The 20,806-nt window shown below is 37.5% G+C and overlaps 1 protein-coding gene across 1 annotated transcript in view; it reads right to left on the reverse strand.

Annotated features, from left to right (window-relative positions):
• LOC128596413 (C4b-binding protein alpha chain-like) overlaps positions 1-20,806 on the reverse strand; it is a 57,926-nt gene that overhangs the window by 30,575 nt on the left and 6,545 nt on the right. Inside the window, exons 2-3 of the mRNA XM_053606050.1 lie at positions 9,965-10,091; positions 6,766-6,951 (exon numbers count right to left, since the gene is read on the reverse strand). Coding sequence (XP_053462025.1) covers positions 6,766-6,951; positions 9,965-10,091 — 313 coding nt within the window. The remainder of the gene's footprint in view (positions 1-6,765; positions 6,952-9,964; positions 10,092-20,806) is intronic.

A 20,806-nucleotide genomic window follows, 5' to 3' on the forward strand; every position in this document is an offset into this window, starting at 1 on the left:
GCCACTTGACCTACAGAGGCAAAGCCATTAGGATGACAGCAGACTTTTCAACTGAAACCTTCCAAGCCAGAAGAGTATGGTCACCCACCTTCAACATTCTTAAACAAAATAATTTTCAGCCCAGAATTCTGTAACCTGCTAAACTAAGCTTCAAAATTGATGGAGACATCAAATCTTTTGCAGATATTCAGACACTGAAGAAATTCACCACAACAAGACCAGCACTACAGGAAATACATAGACCTCTTCTCAACACTGACCACCACAATGGACCACAAACAAAGTAAACACCCAGAAGCTAAAGATCAAAACTTAGCTTCCACAGTGATTCAAAGGATAAAACTACACAAAAGACTTTTACAAAATAAGGTGAATAGAACTCCACTACACTTATCAATTCTTTCAATAAATGTCAATGAATTGAATTCCCCACTGAAGAGGCACAGGCTGGCTGATTGGATAAACAAGCACAAGCCATCCATATGCTATCTCTAGGAGAAACACCCAGCCTTGAAGGACAAATCAAGACTCAGGGTTAAGAGATAGAAATCAGTATTTCAAGCAAATGGAAATCAGGAAAAAAGGAGGGGTTGCAGTCTTATTTTCAGAAACAAGTGGATTTAAAGCAACTAAACTTAAGAACGATAAAGATGGACACTTTATCACTGATCAAAGGAACAATACAACAAGAAGACATTTCAATTTTAAATATTTATGCGCCCAACTTAATGCTCCAAGATTTATGAAATAGACCTTCAGAGGTCTGAGCAACATTATATCCCATAACACCATAATAGTTAGACACTTAAAAAAAAAAATTCTGTTCCAATCTGACAGAATGGACAGATCCTCTAGATAGAAACTAAACAAAGATACAAAGGACTTAAACGTGACTCTAGAACAAATGGGATGAATAGACATACAGAACACACCTTCCCAAAGCTAAGGAGTATACATTTTTCTTGTCAGCCCATGGTATGTACTCTAAAATCAACTACATATTATGATGTAAATCAAACTTCAGAAAAATTAAAAGAATAGAAATTATATCTGGTATATTCTCAGACCACAAAGCAATAAAGGTGGAACTCAGTGCCAACAAAAATGTTCATCCCACACAAAGACTTAAAAATTAAACAACTTATGCTGAATGATAGTTGGGTTCATGAAGAGATAAAAGAGGAAATTGTTGAATTTCTCAAACATAACAATAATGAAGACACAAGTTACCAAAAGCTGTGGGATATAGTAAAAACAGTCTTAAGAGGGGAACTTATCATATTAGATGTCTACATTTGAAAAACACAAAGAGAGGTGGTGCCTGTGGCTCAGTGAGTAGGGTGCCGGCCCCATATGCCGAGGGTGGCAGGTTCAAACCCAGTCCCGGCCAAACTGCAACAAAAAAATAGCCGGGCGTTGTGGCGGGCGCCTGTAGTCCCAGCTGCTCGGGAGGCTGAGGCAAGAGAATCGCGGAAGCCCAAGAGTTAGAGGTTGCTGTGAGCCGTGTGACGCCACGGCACTCTACCTGAGGGCAGTACAGTGAGACTGTCTCTACAGAAAAAAAAGAAAAACACAAAGAGAGAGGATCAGTGAACTCATGAATCATCTTATGGAAAAAGAACAATCTAATCCCAAATCCAGGAGAGGAAAAGAAATAACCAAAATTAAATCAGAGATTAATGAAATTGAAAACAAAAGAATTATTCAGAAAATTAACAAAACAAAAAGTTGGTTTTTTGAAAAAAATAAATAAAATCTAGAAAATTTTGGCCAGATTAACTAGAAATAGAAAAGTACAATCTCTAGTAACCCCAATCAGCAACAATAAAGGGGGAATAAAAACAGATGCCACAGAGATACAAGAGGTCATCTCTGAATATTATAAGAAACTGTCCAGAAATTTCACAATGTGGAGGGAATGGCTCAATACTTGGAATCACACCCTCTCCCTGGACTTAATCAAGAAGAAATAGACCTCTTGAACAGACCAATTTCAAGAACTGAGATCAAAGAAACAATAAAAAATTTCCTAACAAAGAAAATGCCCTGGTCCAGATGGCTTCACACAAGAATTTTATCAAACTTTTAAAGAAGAGTCTATACTCATACTGCAGGAAGTATTCCAAAAATTGAGAAGGAAAGACTCTCCCCAACATGTTCTATGCAGAAAACATCACCCTGATACCAAAACCAGGAAAAGACAGAACAAAGAAGATGAATTTCAGACCAGTTTCTCTAATGAATATAGATAAAAAAATTCTCAAAAAAATCCTAGCCAATAGATTACAGCTACACATTAAAAAAATTATTCATCATGATCAAGTAGTCTTCATCCCAGGAATGCAAGCCTGGTTTAACATACACAAGTCCATAAACATAATTCACCATATCAACAGAAGCAAAAACAAAGACGATATGATCCTCTCAATAGATGAAGAAAAAGCATTTGATAAAATCCAGCATTCTTTTGTAATTAAAACTCTGAAGAATTTAGGCATAGGTGGTACATTTCGTAATCTGATTGAAGTCACCTACAACAAACCTACAGCTAATATTATGCTGAATGGAGTATAATTAAAAGTTTTTCCACTTACAACTGGAACCAGACAAAGTTGTCCTCTATTGCCACTATTATTCAACATACGGCTGGAAGTTCTAGCCAATACAATCAGGCAAGAGAAGGAAATAATGGGCATCCAAATGGGTGCAGAGGAGGTCAAACTCTCACTCTTTGCTGACAATATGAACTTATACTTAGAGAACCCCAAAGACTCAACCTCAAGTTTCCCGGAAGTGATCAAAAAATACAGCAATGTCTCAGGATATAAAATTGATGTCCACCAATCAATAGCCTTTGTATATGCCAATAATAGCCAAGATGAGAAGCCAAACAAGGACAAAATTCCCTTCACAGTAGCTTCCAAGAAAATGAAATACCTAGGAATATACTTAACCAAAGAGGTGAAGGACCTCTAAAAAGAAAATTATAAAACTCTAAGAAAAGAAATAGCAGAAAATATTAACAAATGGAAGAACATACCATGCTCATGGCTGGGAAGAATCAACATTATTAAAATATCTATATTACTCAAAGCAATCTACAGATTCAATGCAATTCCCATTAAAATACTATCATCATACTTTCAAGATTTGGAAAAAATGATTCTTCATTTTGTATGAAACCAGAAGAAACCCCATATAGTCAAGGCAATTGTTAGCAATAAAAACAAAGCTGGAGTTATCACCCTACCAGACTTTCGGCTATACTACAAGGCCATAATAATCAAAACAACATGGTACTGGCACAAAAATAGAGACATAGACATTTGGAACCAAATAGAAAACCATGAAATAAAACTAATAACTTGCAGCCACCTGATATTTGATAAACCAAACAATAACATATAAAAGACTGAAACTGGACCCATACCTCTCACCACTTATAACAATTGATTCAAGATGGATGAAAGATTCAAATCTAAGACATGAAACAATAAAAATTCTCAAAGAAAGTGTGAGGAAAACACTTGAACATATCAGTCTGGAGAAAGATTTTATGAAGAAGACATCTGTGACAATTGAAACAACAAAAAAAATAAACAAGTGGGACTTAATTAAACTGAGAAGCTTCTGTACATCTGAGGAAGCAATAACCAAAGGAAACAGACAACCTTCAGAATGGGAAAATAAATTTACATATTGTGAATTGGACAAAAGCTTGATAACTTGGATCTATAGAAAACTCAAATTAATCAACAAAAATAGACCCAACAATCCCATATATCACTGGATAAGAGACATGAAAAAAATCTTCTCTAAAGAAGACAGACAAATGGCTAACAAACATATTAAAAAATGGTGAGCATCCCTAATCATGAGAGAAATGCAAACCAAAACTACCCTGAGATATCACCTAACCCCAGTGAGAATGGCCCACATCCCAAAGTCTCAAAGCTACAGATGCTGGTGTGGATGTGAAGAGAAGGGAACACTTTTACACTTCCTGTGGGACTGCAAACTGTTACAACCTATTTGGAAGGAAGTATGGAGAATCTTCAAAGAACTCAAATTAGACTTCCCATTTGATTCTGCAATCCCATTACTAGGCATCTACCCAGAAGAAAAAAAATCCTTTTATCTTAAAAGTGTTTTCACTAGATTGTTTATCATAGCTCAATTTACAATTGCCAAAATGTAGAAACAACCTAAATGCCCACCAACCCAGGAATGGATTAACAAACTGTGGTGTATGTATACCATGGAATACTACTCAGCCACTAAAAAAGATGGTGACTTTACATCTTTTGTATTAAACTGGATGAAGTTGGAACACATTATTCTTAGTAAAGCATCACAAGAATGGAGAAGCAAGAATCCAAAGTACTCAATTCTAATATGAAAGCTGTAGATGAGCCAATACAAGGGGGGGTGGGTAGGGGAATGAGCAACTGGGAAGAGGGTACGATGGAGGGGGATGGAGTGGGGAGGATGGGGGGGATGATTTATGGCACACCTCTTGGGGGCAGGACACAATTATAAAAGGGACTTTATCTAACAAATGCAATCAGTGTAACCTCATTCTCTGAACCCTCAATGAATCCCAAACTATAAAAAAAATTTTTTTAAATATGTATATATATATGTTCTGATTGTAAAAATAGTAGTAATTTTTTTCCCCAAACATAGGTAAATTCTTCATGCTCAATTTTCCTATTTTATACCAACAGTTTAAGAGAAGTTGAAAACAGTTGTAGCAATATGTATACTTTTACTACTATAGCCAAGTGTTCATGTTGCAAAATACCTTCATGTATATCATCATATTTTACAAAGTCATTTACATTCAGTTTAATTCCTTACTTGTGTTTATTATTTGTATTGAGTTTAATTTCTTACTTGCTTGTTGCTTGTAAAATCATTCATGTTTGTGTTAAATTCATGTTCCTATTAAATCTCTTTGGCTAATTAAAAAAATGTTTTCATGTTTAATACAATTAGGGCTGATATAGGATATATTTCTTTATTTATTAGTAGAAACACTTTAAGATAAACTTGATATTTATTGATACACAGATGAGAAAAAATGTCAAAACAGAATATGTTCTCTTCTCCACTTCAGGAAGTTAGCCAGCACTACAATGGGGTCTTAGAAACATATCAAATACTTTGAGTTCTCATTTATTTATGAACTACAATTAAAATTCCTTACACTCATATATTCTCTATATTGTAACAACGGTAATATTTATGTAATGCATTACAATGTACAAAATTCTTATTTCTTTTTTTTTTCTTTTACAATGTACAAAATTCTTAAATGTGTAAGTCATGAGTTTAAATTCATGTTTGGTCAGATTTCATACTTTAGACAAATACAATTTTACTTATGTTTTTAAAACAGGTACAAATATACTTTAAGTCATTAAGTCAATAAAACCATAATGGGTAAAATAAATATACCCAAAAGTGTAGGTTTTTAAGCATATATAAGCAAAAAGTTTTTATATAAGTGGTGGTAATACATTTTATTAAATATATCTTTAATTTGGTCATTCTATTAAATGACCAAAAATCTATTAAACCGAAAATTCTATTAAATGACCAAAAAGTGTATTAAAAATCTTTCATTCTATTTCCCCCAAATGAGTCTGAATCGTTGAAATTAAACTTTGGGCCAGGCTCTGTCACTCAGACCAATCCTAAAAGTCTGGCAGGCTGAGGCAGGTGGATTGCTTGAGCTCAGGCAGTCAAGACCAGCCTGCGCAAGACCAAGACCCCATATCTACTAAAAACAGAAAAATTAGCTGGGCATAGTGGCACACACCTGTAGTCTGAGCTACTTGGGAGGCTGAGGCAAGAGGCTCAAGCTCAAGTTTGAGGTTGCTGTGAGCCATGACACTACGGCACTCTACCCAAGCCAGCAGAGTGAGACTCTGTCTCAAGAAAACAAAGAAATTAAACTTTTATAGTCATCTTATGATAGGTTAATCTAAATTGTCACTTCTCAATATTTGTGATTTTCACATATTTTCAGATCCTCATCTGGAGCACAAAATTCCCTGTATTCTGGCCCTTAATGTCTTTACCTTTATAAAATGGCAGGATTCTGATAGATGAGTAGCAGGAGGATTTTTTTCCCTCTCTTGTCAATTCCACTGAGGCCCATGAAATGGCATCCACCTGCCCTTCAGCCCCCCCTCATCCCCACAATCAGAGGAGCTTTTCCCACCATTGAAAATGGAGAAACTCTCCTTTCTATCCTCCTGAGGCAGGAATACTTGCTCAGGAGTCAGGGTCTGTCTTCCAGAGGAAGACCAGGAGACCTGGCTTTGTCTTCCTGCATTTCATGGCTCAAGAGTTATGAGACACAAGTCACCTTGAAGCTTGCTGTGTTCATGATTGTGTCACAGACTTTTAGGGTCAAGCATCCTAATGTCTACAGTGGAGAGATAGGGCTATGAAGCAACTGAGCTGTGTTCTCCATTCTAACTTTCCCAGTAAGGAAGCTAACATTTAAACTGCATACAGTTTGACTTCTGTGCTTATTTCTCATTTTATTCTGATGTGACATAAGGTTAAGTTACGATTTCTCAACAACTCAAACTCTAAGTTTATGGTCTTTTCTTACAATAAAACTTCTCTATTCTGTTGAATTAATATGGCTCTAAATTTATTTTGAAGGATAAAATCACATTCATTTGAGGTAGAGAATCTCAATATGTACTGGACATTTAAGACATATAAATATTTTAAAACAAAACTCACCCTTACACACTTTGTAGGGGGTCCATCTCAAATTTTCTTGACAAGTCACAGTTGTAGGCTCATTCTCAAGGGCTTTGTAGCCAGGAAGACAGCGATATTTCAGCACAGTCCCAACAGGATACCCTTTCTCAGTTGGCTGAACTTCCCAGAAAGCGTGTGGAATAACTGGTAAGTCAGTGCAACTCTCTATACATAAAAGAAGAAAAGGAAAGGACCCTGTTACTAGGGCTGCCACAGCAATCAATGAGCCTGTCCGCACAAAGGGTGTCTGTGTTCATTCAGCTAGGAACCAGCCTACAAATGGCTGATGTATCAGCCACACCAGAAAACACATATGAACCTTCACCCAAGTGTGCATAGCATCAGAGAGGTTCTTACTAAGGGCACTCCCAAATATTAAACTTCCTTTCTCTTCATTTTTGTACATCAGAAATATCCTTCATTAAAGCATTAGGATGGTGAGATAAACATGGCAGGAAAACTGTCACATACAAATTAATCTATCTTTCTGTTTCCTGACTGACTGGGGAAAATAAACAACAGTCATTCTCCTAGTCTAGATGACACCAGGAAATTTATCATTTAATGGCTTGGCAAGATCAAACCAAGCTCCAACCATTTTTTGAGACTAGGCCTTGGCCATTCTTTCAGTTGATGGGCATTTGGGTCTTTTGGTTAAATTTCTTTGTATGGACATCTGTTCTCATTTCCAGGAGGATAATTGCTGGATCATATGGTAACTCTATGCTTAAACTTTGGAGTAACTTTCAAAACTCTTTTCCAAAATGACTGAACTCATTAAATTCCCACTAGTAGTGTATGATAATTCTAATTTTTCCATATCCTCACAAACATTTATTATGATTTTTTTAATAAATAGATCTTTATTTCTTTATGTCAATGAGGCATTTTTATAATACTATATTATAGCCATTCTCATGGATGAGAAATGATATCTTACTGTTGCTAGAAGACTATCATTCCAAGAAATACTAAAAGGAAATTCTTCAGACTGAAAACAAGTGACATCAGACAGTAATTTGAATACACACAGAAAAACAATGAGCACCAGCACAGGTCTTTAGGGAGGTAATTTAAAAAAAATGTAACTGCCTATTTTTTCTTCTTTTCTTGAACAAAGCTATATTCTAGTATGGAAATGATAACTTGCATCCACAGGAGGTAAAGAGAACTGAAATAATGAATAAGAAGATTAACATAGTGACCCTATAAATATATACTTGCCCTCCTTTTTTCTCTCACCTACCATAAAAGACATTAAACATAATATTATATAAAGCAATAATTATAGCATTGTATTGAAATGTGTTGCTGGATTCTTGGTTGATAGTTTTTCTTTCTTCACTTTTTTTTTTTTTTTTGTTTGTTTGTTTGTTTGTTTGTTTTCTTCTTAAGTGTCATCTCTCTGCCTTCTGGCCACCATCATTTCTAAGGAGAAGTCAGTTGCTAGTCTTACTGGGGTTACATGCACAATACATTGTAAAGGATGTGTTGTGTTTCTCTTGCTACTTTCAAGATAGTCTCTTTATCTTTGGTTTTTGACATTATAACTATGACATCTCCAGATCTGGTTCTGGGTCTTTTTGCATTCGTTTACATAATTTCAGTTAGCTTCTTAGGTGTGTATGTTAATGGCTTTTTGTTTGTTTGTTTTGATCAGATCTGGATGTCTCCAACTGCTTTGTATTTGAATAGTTTTATACTCCTTTCTCTCTCTTCTACCTCTGAAGCTCTAATTATACATATGTTGGTGCACTTAAGGTGTCCCACATTTCTCTGATGCTCTGTTCATTTTCCTTGTGTGTTTTTTTTTTTCACTAGATACTTTGGTTTACATAATCTCAATCAATCCATTTTCAAATTTACTGATTCTTTCTTTTGCCAAACCAAATCTGTTGAGTTCCTCTTGTAAATTTTTATTTTTGTGCTCTTCAACTTCAGAATTTCTGTGTGATTTTTAAAATAGTTTCTATTTTTATTGATGTTTTCCATTTGATGAGGCATTTTTTATAATACTTTTCTTTAATTCCTTCAATATACTTTAGTTTTTTGAACACATTTATAATAGCTGCTTTGATCTTCTTTGTACTTGTCTGCTAAGTCCAACCTCTGGGCCCCCTCAAAAACAGTTTCTATTGTTGGCCGTTGTTTTTCTCTTGTATAGGTCATTCTTCCTGCTTCTTTGCATGTCTCATAATTTTTGTTGAAAATGTGCCATGTGAGCTTATACATTGAGCAACCATGATACTGATTTTCCCTCAGAACCTTCAAGGCCTCTTATTGTTTTCTTACTTGCTTATTTGTTAGTGACTTGATAGGACTAGTTCAGTTAAGTCTATTTCCTGTAAAGTGTGCTCATCTAATGGCATGCTTTTGAGAGCACACCCTTGGGCATGTACACAGTCTACCTAACCATCAAGGATCATTCTGATTTTCTACTTGAATGTCTTTTTCTCATGAGGCTTTGCGCTCATCTGCCTCTGCTTGGTATTACACACAACTGTTAGCCTCCAGTCATTGCTAACTACTTTCCCTATTTTTTTTACAATTCAATGGAGCATAGTCTGATCCAGTTGAAGTTTATCCCCTTTGCTGGGGCAGGAAGTTGACAGCATTTGGAGCTTGCACATATCTTCTCTGGAAAAATATCTGGAGTTGGGACCAATTAAGGAACTAATTCATCGCCAGATGCCTCACCAGAGTCCTTCCTATGGTGTAAGAGCTATGGAGAGGGGAAGGAGGAGGCAGTAGAAACGGTACTTCCCACATCAAGTACAATAGTCCAAAGACCAGACTGGAGGAATAAGGCCTGCCAACAGTCACTAGGTATCAAATCTACTCACAGTAGTTCTTCTATTCTAAGAAGCTGGGGAAGATGGGAGGTACCACTTTGGCACCACAAATCTACTTACAATAGTTCTTCCATTCTAGGAAGTTCAGTGGGCCCCTCCTGAGCCCTATAATAGCTCTCCTGTAACCACAAGCCATGCAGGAAAGGGGAACTAAATTCCATACCACCTTCCCACCTCTATCCTCCCTATATAATGGAATTTGGGGTGGAGGAGCAGACACTGATGTCTGGCTGTTGCCACCTATCCAATATAGGCTTTCCACAGTTTAGAGTTCGGGCACATGCTATCACACAATGTTCCCTGGTTGCCAAATCCACCCTAAATACCTTTTACACACCAGGGATCTGGAGAAGATGGCAAATGCCACTTGTGAACCCACAGGAACAGTTCTTCTGTAAGATAGAGCTGTTGGTGGCTGGATGCAATCTCTAGTTCTATTTCAATGTCCTCCCACTATTCATAACAAGTCATTATATTTTTGCTTAATAAATGCTTCTCAATTTGTTGTAAGCACTTTTATCAATCTCTAGAGAGCTTGAATGGTTTTCCTTGCTAATTTTGACCAGCTCGGTGAATACCTCTACAGGGAAAGTTCACCTCAAAGTCCTCACACCACTGTTCCAGAAGTCCCCAGGATATAATTATTATCATTTCATGAGGGCAAAAGTAAGAGTACAAGGCATCTTTCTGCTTCTGCTTCTTGCTTCCCCCCCCATAAACTTAATTGTCATTAATTGTACTCATATCAAGATTGAGTACATAGGATTCATGCTTCTCCATTTTTGTGATGTTTTACTAAGAATAATGTCTTCCACTTCCATCCAGGTTAATACGAAGGATGTAAAGTCTCCATTTTTTTTAATGGCTGAAAGAGGGATGGAGGGAGGAGGGTGGGGCCTTAGTGTGTGTCACACTTTATGGGGGCAAGACATGATTGCAAGAGGGACTTTACCTAACAATTGCAATCAGTGTAACTGGCTTATTGTACCCTCAATGAATCCCCAACAATAAAAAAAAAAAAGAGTACAAGGCATCAGTGGTTTCCTTCCCATACCAGGTGCATGATCTTGCACAAGCCTTTTAACTTTTGTGAATAGTTTCTTCATCTGCAAAATGATGATAGTAGTAGTGCACACAATGATTGGGTGGAGTCATTGAGTTAATTCTTGTTATGTGCCTAGTCAAATGCTAAATTATTATTATGATTATCATTATTTTTAATAATCTATGTGAGTTTATGACTTCAGAATCATAACTGGTCCATAAAATATTTTTATGCAAGTTAGAAGAAGGTAGTTTCCTCAGAATACGTTATTATTTACCTTTCAAAATAATTACCATAATATGATGATTTTGTTAGAATAAGGCCATTTTCTTTTTCTTTTTCTTTTTCTTTCCTTTCTTTCTTTTTTTTTTCTTTTTGAGACAAAAATCTCAGTTTTTCACCCTGGGTAGAGTACTGTGGCCTCATAGCTCACAGCAACCTCAAACTCTTGGGTTGTAATAATTCTCTTGTCTCAGCCTCCTAAGTAGCTGGGACTGCAAGTGCCCGCAATAATGCCCAGCTATTTTTAGAGATGAGGGCTCATTCTGGCTCAGACTGGTCTCAAAACTGTGAGATCAGGCAATCCACCCACCTTAGCCTCCCAGAGTGCTAGGATTACAGACGTGAGCCACCATGCCTGGCCTAGAATAAGACAATTTTCTGTCAACTTGTTGAAATAAATATAAATTAAAGGTTTTGCCTTTTGAAAGCATTCTTGCAAAGCTTTATGCATATTGACACTTTCATATTCTAATAACACCCTCTATCTGAATTACAATAATTTTCTTAATATTTTAAAATTCTTTATATTTATTAATAACATAGTTCATTGTACTCTCTCAATAACCTTGTGAATTGCAACCATTTGGCTAGATTTGATTAATTCATCATTGGAAACCTTTCTCCATATCTTGAAGAAACACTCCCTTTTCCCCACAACCACTGTACTCACCACACAAGCCAGATGGGCACAGCAATAGAATCAAGACCCCAAATAGGCACCATGCTGGGAAAGTGTTCGGCAAGTCAGAGGACATGGCACAGTATCTCAGAGGGGCCACACTGGGGCTCAATGTTCCAGACACCTGTCACTAAGTGTAGTTGAAATGGTGCATAAGGCCAGGAGCTCAGCCTTATCAAGCTCCCAGTAAGTGTCACTGAAGGGGAGGGCTGGGGGAGTGACCAGAAGACCAGGTACTGAACACAGCCCTGGCAAGAGGGGCTGACGTGGCGCTTTCTTAGACAGAAGAGTCTGGGATTTGATGCAAGAGTGCTCTGTGATTCTGTGTGTATTTTAGTAGGCACGCTCTGGATATACACGATTCCTCTCTTGGTATATAAGAGCAAAAGGCAAAAGGGACTGCAGCTCCTGAGGCATCATGTATGTGGTGGCTCAACAGAAATTAAAAGTCATAGCCAGAGAGAAAGTGCAGGTTGACAAGCAGTTCTTGTCCAAGAAAATGGCTTCCTCAACTGATAGTATGAATTGCTCGTGGAAGAATGAATTTTTTTAAAACAATCTACAAGGTTAAATTTCTTTATTAGACAGATTAGCCAGAACAGAGTAATAACAGATTATAAGTATGAATATATTCAAGAATCTCTTCCAAACAATAATTAGTTTTACAATACTGCAGTGGGAAAAGAAACTCTTTTTCCCTACTCATATATCTAAGACACCAAATGATTCACTCAGTGATACTGTTCTATTCTGAAAACTATTCTAAAATAGCTATGTTAGCAACACAGAAAAAAAGCATGTACTGAAATTTAACTGACTGAGGACAATGAATTAAGAAAAAAGAATGATTATTAACACTTACAGAATATCTGAATGGTACTTGGTCATGGGGAAGCTCAGCACACTTGATTTTCTTTATGGGTAGCTAACCACAAGACAAAATTTCCCTTAGTCATACTAAACTGTCTAGATATTCATCCATACTTTCTGAAATGTAGTCTCCTAAGGGGAGACAGATGAAAGCACAAATCTGGATTCTACATCTCACCCACCAACTGTGGGTGTCTGTTCCAGAAAGAGAGAGTTGTACAAATAAGAGAGTAGGCTCCAGAACATATCCTAAAATGATCTTCACAACCAGTTAAGTTGGAATGACTGCTAAATACCAACGATAGCCAAAATGCTTACCTCTCAAAAATAAATAAGAATTATATAAACAGAGCAAATTTGTTTAGAAATTGGTGAAAGCACAATTGAATTTCAACTTCCTAGAGAGAAAGGAAAGCATATAAATCCACTTAGTTTCTGCTTCCTTTGTAAAGAGGAAGCACAATTGAGAAATAATTGAAATGAATAACCAGAAGGCTTTATTAACCTGGTATTAATTTTTAAGCATGCAACAGACCAGAATTTTACACAAATTGTCACAATTGATCTCCAACAACCCTATTACATGGTTCTTATCTTCCTCTTTGTATACATTAGTTAATAGGTTCAGATAGGTTAATTAAAACTCTCTAAATCTCTCAGATAATTAGTGCTAAGCTAAAATTTATTCAAGACTGATTCCAAAATCCAAGCTTTTCTTTATGCTATAGTAATTTCCACTTATTGGTCAAGAATTATCTGCCAAGACAGACACTGTCTCAGCCTCTTTGGAGTAAATTGAATTGTTGAGGACCATTTGCTCCTGCTCCAGGTGCTTCAGGTGTTTCAGGTGCTACATGCACTGCAGGTAATGGGTTCTGTCTGTGATGTTCTCCACAGAATGCCCTGGAGGACAGGAGCCACATCAACCAGATCCACCTAGGAAGTTATTTCCCAGCCCCCAGAGCAACTGATATTGGTGCACAAAAGCCTTTGCTTCAAGTCTGGATGGCTCTGTGGTGCAGCTTATGGTTTTGAGCCCACAGTGGATCTGGTGAAGGCGACTTGTTTCCTTAGAACATATTCTTGCTTAGCTCTTTTCCCTCCCTCTCTGGCAGCTTCATTTTCTTCCAGTCATTTTCTTGAAAAACAGGTCCTCAAAAATTCATATGCACCTGAATCCCTTCTCAGGAAACTGACCACAAGCAGACCTAGGAAGCAAAATCTAAAGATGGTCAACTGGCAGTCAAAGAATATCAATAGCTCCCCCGCTTGCTGTTCCAAGGTAACTATCACATTGTTCACCTGATAAACTGTCATGAAACGTAGAAAGAGATCACTAGCTTAAGGGATACCTCTGACATATGAGAGGTCCAGTAGAAATAACAATAAGGATTATAAAATTGGGTGGCTGAGAATCACCCTTAGGTGAAAATGCAAGCTCAACGCAATCAATCCCAATAAAATCCAAGTGTGAAAGCTAGAAAGCTTCCTTGTTAGCTTCTAAAGAAACTCTTCTCTCAGGTGGCTGAGGGACTAATAATGCTAAGGACCAGCTGAGAACCTAATTTTAAAAGAATAGGAGAACTGCATAAAAGATGAATTCTTGGCTCTCTCAAGGGTCACCTATGAAAAGGGTGCTTATGTACAATATATGATTATTCACTGTATCCATTACCCTGAAGTACCATATACACTGTGTGATATATCTAAAAACAAACAAACCTTTTCCTCTTGTCTAATTCATGGAAGAAGTGGTATCTTTGAATTTGGAATGAGACTATCTGGGTGAATGTACTACAGAACAGTGTTTTCCAACATTTTTTTCTCATAGTACACTTGAACCCATAGATAAACTTCCACGGCACATTTAAATTATGTTGATTTTTTAAAAAGCTTTAAAAAATGAATACACGTACCGTGTTTTAAACTTCTTTCAAAAATATTTGAATTAATGATCTTTAAAATTTTCTGTGGCACACCTAAGATCCTCCTCTCAAAGCACACCGGTGTGCCATGGCACACCAGTTAAAACTCACTGCTATAGACCATTTAACCCTGGATTCCCTTAAACTCACAGGACCCAATTTCCTTCTTATAAGATAGTGGACCCCTACACACACACACACACACACACTGCTTGTAGACTATGCAGAGAAATCAAATAAAGTGGGTGCCTTATAAGCCCAAATCTCAGTAGAGGTTTTTGTAGAAATTGACAAGCTATTTCTAAAATCTACAATCCTACAATATCCAAAACATTTTGCAAAAGAAATAAAAGTTGAAAGACTGGCACTTCTGGCAGGGGGAGCAAGATGGGAGCCGAGTAACATCTTCCTTGCATCTGGGCACCGTGAGTCTGGGGAGATAGGACTCCAGGCGTCTCTGGCTAGTGGGATCTGCCTATCATCACCCATGAGAGGATACAGGGAGTCAGCGAGAGACTTCTGGACCCCAAGAGGAGGACTAAAACAGTGGAAAACTGGCAAGTGGTCGCATGAGTTCAATCCGTCTAAACCTGCCCGCAACTGTAAGTTCAGTAGCAACGAGACTGCAAACCAGAAAGACCTTACCTGTGAACTGTTTTGGTGTCTTTGGACTTGGCACTCAGCTGAACTGCCTTGGGGAGAGCCTGAGCGGGAGTGAGGAGAACTTTGGCCTTTGCCTAGGGCCCCAGTCTGAGCCGCTGAGCCAGACGGAGCTAATAGTGTTTGGCTCTGGGTCACAGGCAGCCATTGTGAGTGATCTGCCCCGGCAACCTCCGCCCTCAGGGTCGCAGAGCTAGAATTGGGTGGGAGCTGGTAACCCAGCGACCAAGTAGCCTAAGGGCGGGGTTTGGGCCGCCTTGCAGCCCTAACCCTCGGGGGCAGAGGGAGACCAGTTTTGGCACACAGGGTAAGTGGATAGCCACTTCAGCAGTGATTCCACCGACAAGCACTTCCCTGGGAAAGCTTCTGCTCAGCAATTGAACAAGTTCAAAGTGCCTTTTAAGTGGGCTGAAGAGAGATTTAGGGTGTCTACCTGCTGGGGTTTGAGGAACTAGCAGCCTCCAGTTGTAACAGAACTGTGATTAACATCTCATACCCCAGAAGACCACGTGTTGCCCAGACAATATTCAATGACATATACAAGCTGCTTTGTTTTTGGTTGTGTTTTTTTTTTGGGGGGGGGGTTTGGTTGGGTTTTTTTGTTTATTTTGATGTTGTTGATTGTTGTTTTGTTTTTTAAGTTCAACCTTTTCCATACAGATCCTTTTTCTTTCTCAATTTTTCTAGTTTAATTATAATTTCCCATTGCTGCCTATTTCAATAATTAGAACTTCATTTTTGTTAGTGTTTCTACCGCTATGATCTGGTTTTCCACCCAATTTTATCCCGTAAAGTTTTCTGTTTGCTTGTTTTGGTTTGATTTATAGCATTTTTGTCTTTCCTCTCTACTTGGTGGAGGTGGGGTACTGTGTCTGATCAGGTTAGCAAAGAACTGCTGACCTCAAGGGAACCACCCAACTGGGCACCCCCAGAAGGTGATTTTTTTTAAGGTTGTATCAAAGTACCCTACTGTACACCTATATTGCTCTGCCTCCCTCTTTCTGTGCCTCTCTTCTTTTTGTCAATATTCCTTTTACACACCCCGTCTCCTTTCTCTATTTTTCTTTTTTTTACTTATCACTCAGTCCTCCTTTCTTTCATCCCTTTTTTGCTCTTCAACCTTCTCACCCTTCTGGTCCTGTAACCCTTAGTCCACAGGCACGAGAACTTAAAGAGCAAGAGGAAGTGAAAGGAAAATTAGTGCAAGGAAACAGATAAAAGAAATCACTCATGAGGAAGAATCAGCAGAAAACTCCAGGCAACATGAAGAACCAGTCCAGAACAACCCCACCAAGGGACCATGAGGTAGCTACTGTACAGGATTCCACCTATAAAGAAATGTTAGGAATGACAGAAAGGGAATTTAGAATACACATGTTGAAAACAATGAAAGAAATGATGGAAACAATGAAGGAAACTTCTAATAAAGTGGAAAATAACCGAAAGGAAATTCAAAAACAGAATCAAATAAGAGATGAACGATATGAAGAATATAAAAAGGATATAGCAGAGCTGAAGGAACTGAAACAGTCAATTAGGGAAATTAAAGATGCAATGGAAAGTATCAGATACAGGTTAGACCATGCAGAAGAAAGAATTTCAGAGGTAGAAGACAAAGTTTTTGAGATAACTCAGATAGTAAAAGAGGAAGAAAAGAAGAGAGAGAAAGCAGAATGTTCACTGTCAGAATTATGGGACTTTATGAAGCGTTCCAACATACGAGTTATAGGAATTCCAGAAGGGGCAGAAGAATGCCCCAGAGGAATGGAAGCCATACTAGAGAATATTATAAAAGAAAATTTCCAAATATCACCAAAGATTCTGACACACTGCTTTCAGAGGGCTATCAGACCCCAGGTCGCCTCAACTCTAACTGAGCTTCTCCAAGACACATTGTGATGAACCTGTCCAAAGTCAAGACAAAAGAAAAGATTCTGCAAGCTGCCAGGAGTAAGCGCCAGTTGACCTACAGGGGCAAATCCATCAGAGTGACCGCAGACTTCTCTAATGAAACTTTCCAAGCAAGAAGACAATGGTCATCTACCTTGAATCTACTTAAACAGAACAATTTCCAGCCCAGAATTCTGTACCCAGCTAAGCTAAGCTTCAAAATTGACAGAGAAATCAAATCATTTATGGATATACAAACATTGAGGAAATTCGCCACAACAAGACCAGCCCTACAGGAAATATTTCAACCTGTTCTGCACACTGACCACCACAATGGATCAGCAGCAAAGCAAGAACTCAGAAATTAAAGGACAGAACCTAACCTCCACACTGATGCAAACATAAAACTAAGCAATGGACTCACACAAAATAAGACGAGTAGAATACTACCATACTTATCAATTATCTCAATAAATGTTAATGGCTTGAATTCCCCACTGAAGAGACATAGATTGGCTGACTGGATTAAAAAACACAAGCCATCCATTTGCTGTCTGCAAGAAACACACCTGGCTTCAAAAGACAAATTAAAGCTCCGAGTCAAGGGTTGGAAGACAATTTTTCAGGCAAATGGCATTCAGAAGAAAAGAGGAGTTGCAATCTTATTTTCAGATACATGTGGATTTAAAGCAACTAAAGTCAAAAAAGACAAAGATGGTCACTTTATATTTGTCAAGGGAAAAATACAACAAGAAGACATTTTAATTCTAAATATTTATGCACCCAATTTAAATGCTCCCAGATTCTTGAAACAGACCTTACTCAGCCTGAGCAATATGATATCTGATAATACCATAATAACAGGGGACCTTATCACTCCTCTTACAGAGCTGGACAGATCCTCTAAACAGAAATTAAACAAGGATATAAGAGATTTAAATGAGACCCTAGAACAACTGTGCTTGATAGACGCATATAGAACACTCCATCCCAAAGATAAAGAATATACATGCTTCTCATCACCCCATGGAACATTCTCCAAAATTGATCATATCCTGGGACACAAAACAAATATCAACAGAATCAAAAGAATTGAAATTTATCTTGTATCTTCTCAGACCGTAAGGCACTAAAGGTGGAACTCAACTCTACCAAAAATGCTCGACCCCACCCAAAGGCATGGAAATTAAACAATCTTCTGTTGAATAACAGATGGGTGCAGGAAGAAATAAAACAGGAAATCATTAACTTCCTTGAGCATAACAACAATGAAGACACAAGCTACCAAAACCTGTGGGATACTGCAAAAGCAGTTGTGAGAGCAAAATTCATCGCTTTAGATGCCTACATTTGAAAAACAGAAAGAGAGCACATCAACAATCTCACAAGAGATCTTATGGAATTGGAAAAAGAAGAACAATCTAAGCCTAAACTCAGCAGAGGAAAAGAAATATCCAAAATCAAATCAGAGATCAATGAAATTGAAAACAAAAGAATCATTCAGAAAATTAATGAAAAAAGGAGTTGGTTTTTGAAAAAATAAATAAAATAGATAAACCATTGCCCAGACCAACGAGGAATAGAAAAGTAAAATCTCTAGTAACCTCAATCAGAAATGATAAAGGGGAAATAACAACTGATCCCACAGAGATACAAGAGATCATGTCTGAATACTACCAGAAACTCTATGCCCAGAAATTTGACAATGTGAAAGAAATGGATCAATATTTGGAATCACTTCCTCTCCCTAGACTCAACCAGGAAGAAGTAGACCTCCTGAACAGACCAATTTCAAGCACTGAGATCAAAGAAACAATAAAAAAGCTTCCAAACAAAAAATGCCCTAGTCCAGATGGCTTCACTCCAGAATTCTATCAAACCTTCAAGGAAGACCTTATTCCTGTACTGCAGAAATTATTCCAAAAAATTGAGGAAGAAGGAATCTTCCCAAACACATTCTATGAAGCAAACATCACCCTGATACCAAAACCAGGAAAAGACCCAAACAAAAAGGAGAATTTCAGACCAATCTCACTCATGAATATAGATACAAAAATTCTCAACAAAATCCTAGCCAATAGATTACAGCTTATCATTAAAAAAGTCATTCATCATGATCAAGTAGGCTTCATCCCAGGGATGCAAGGCTGGTTTAACATATGCAAGTCTATAAACGTTATCCACCATATTAACAGATGCAAAAATAAAGATCACATGATCCTCTCAATAGATGCAGAAAAAGCATTTGATAAAATCCAGCATCCTTTTCTAATTAGAACACTGAAGAGTGTAGGCATAGGTGGCACATTTCTAAAACTGATTGAAGCTATCTATGACAAACCCACAGTTACCATGTTACTGAATGGAGTAAAACTGAAAGTTTTTCCTCTTAGAACTGGAACCAGACAAGGTTGTCATCTGTCACCTTTACTATTCAACATAGTGCTGGAAGTTCTAGCCAATACAATTAGGCAAGACAAGGAACTAAAGGGAATCCAAATGGGAGTAGAGGAGGTCAAACTCTCCCTCTTTGCTGACGACATGAGCTTATACTTAGAGAACCCCAAAGACTCAACCACAAGACTCCTAGAAGTCATCAAAAAATACAGTAATGTTCCAGGATATAAAATCAATGTCCACAAGTCAGTAGCCTTTGTGTACACCAATAACAGTCAAGATGAGAAGCTAATTAAGGACACAACTCCCTTCACCATAGTTTCAAAGAAAATGAAATACCTAGGAATATACCTAACGAAGGAGGTGAAGGACCTCTATAAAGAAAACTATGAACTCCTCAGAAAGGAAATAGCAGAGGATATTAACAAATGGAAGAACATACCATGCTCATGGATGGGAAGAATCAACATTGTTAAAATGTCTATAATTCCCAAAGCAATCTACCTATTCAATGCCATTCCTATCAAAATACCAACATCGTACTTTCAAGATTTGGAAAAAATGATTCTGCGTTTTGTATGGAACCGGAAAAAACCCCATATAGCTAAGGCAGTTCTCTCTAACAAAAATAAAGCTGGGGGCATCAGCATACCAGATTTTAGTCCATACTACAAAGCCATAGTGCTCAAGACAGCATGGTACTGGCACAAAAACAGAGACATAGACACTTGGAATCGAATTGAAAACCAAGAAATGAAACTAACATTTTACAACCACCTAATCTTTGATAAACCAAACAAGGATATACCTTGGGGGAAAGATTCCCTATTCAATAAATGGTGTTGGGAGAACTGGATGTCTACATGTAAAAGACTGAAACTGGACCCACACCTTTCCCCACTCACAAAAATTGATTCAAGATGGATAAAGGACTTAAAGTTAAGGCATGAAACAATAAAAATCCTCCAAGAAAGCATAGAAAAAACACTGGAAGATATTGGCCTGGGGAAAGACTTTACGAAGAAGACTGCCATGGCAATTGCAACAACAAAAATAAACAAATGGGACTTCATGAAACTGAAAAGCTTCTGTACAGCTAAGGAGACAATAACCAAAGCAAAGAGACAACCTACACAATGGGAAATGATATTTGCATATTTTCAATTAGACAAAAGCTTGATAACTAGGATCTATAGAGAACTCAAATTAATCCACATGAAAAAAGCCAACAATCCCATATATCAATGGGCAAGAGACATGAATAGAACTTTCTCTAAAGACGACAGACGAATGGCTAACAAACACATGAAAAAATGTTCATTATCTCTATATATTAGAGAAATGCAAATCAAAACAACCCTAAGATATCATCTAACCCCAGTGAGAATGGCCCACATCACAAAATCTCAAAACTGCAGAT

The sequence above is a fragment of the Nycticebus coucang genome, chromosome 10 (genome assembly GCF_027406575.1).
Source record: "Nycticebus coucang isolate mNycCou1 chromosome 10, mNycCou1.pri, whole genome shotgun sequence".
Lineage (NCBI taxonomy): Eukaryota > Metazoa > Chordata > Mammalia > Primates > Lorisidae > Nycticebus > Nycticebus coucang.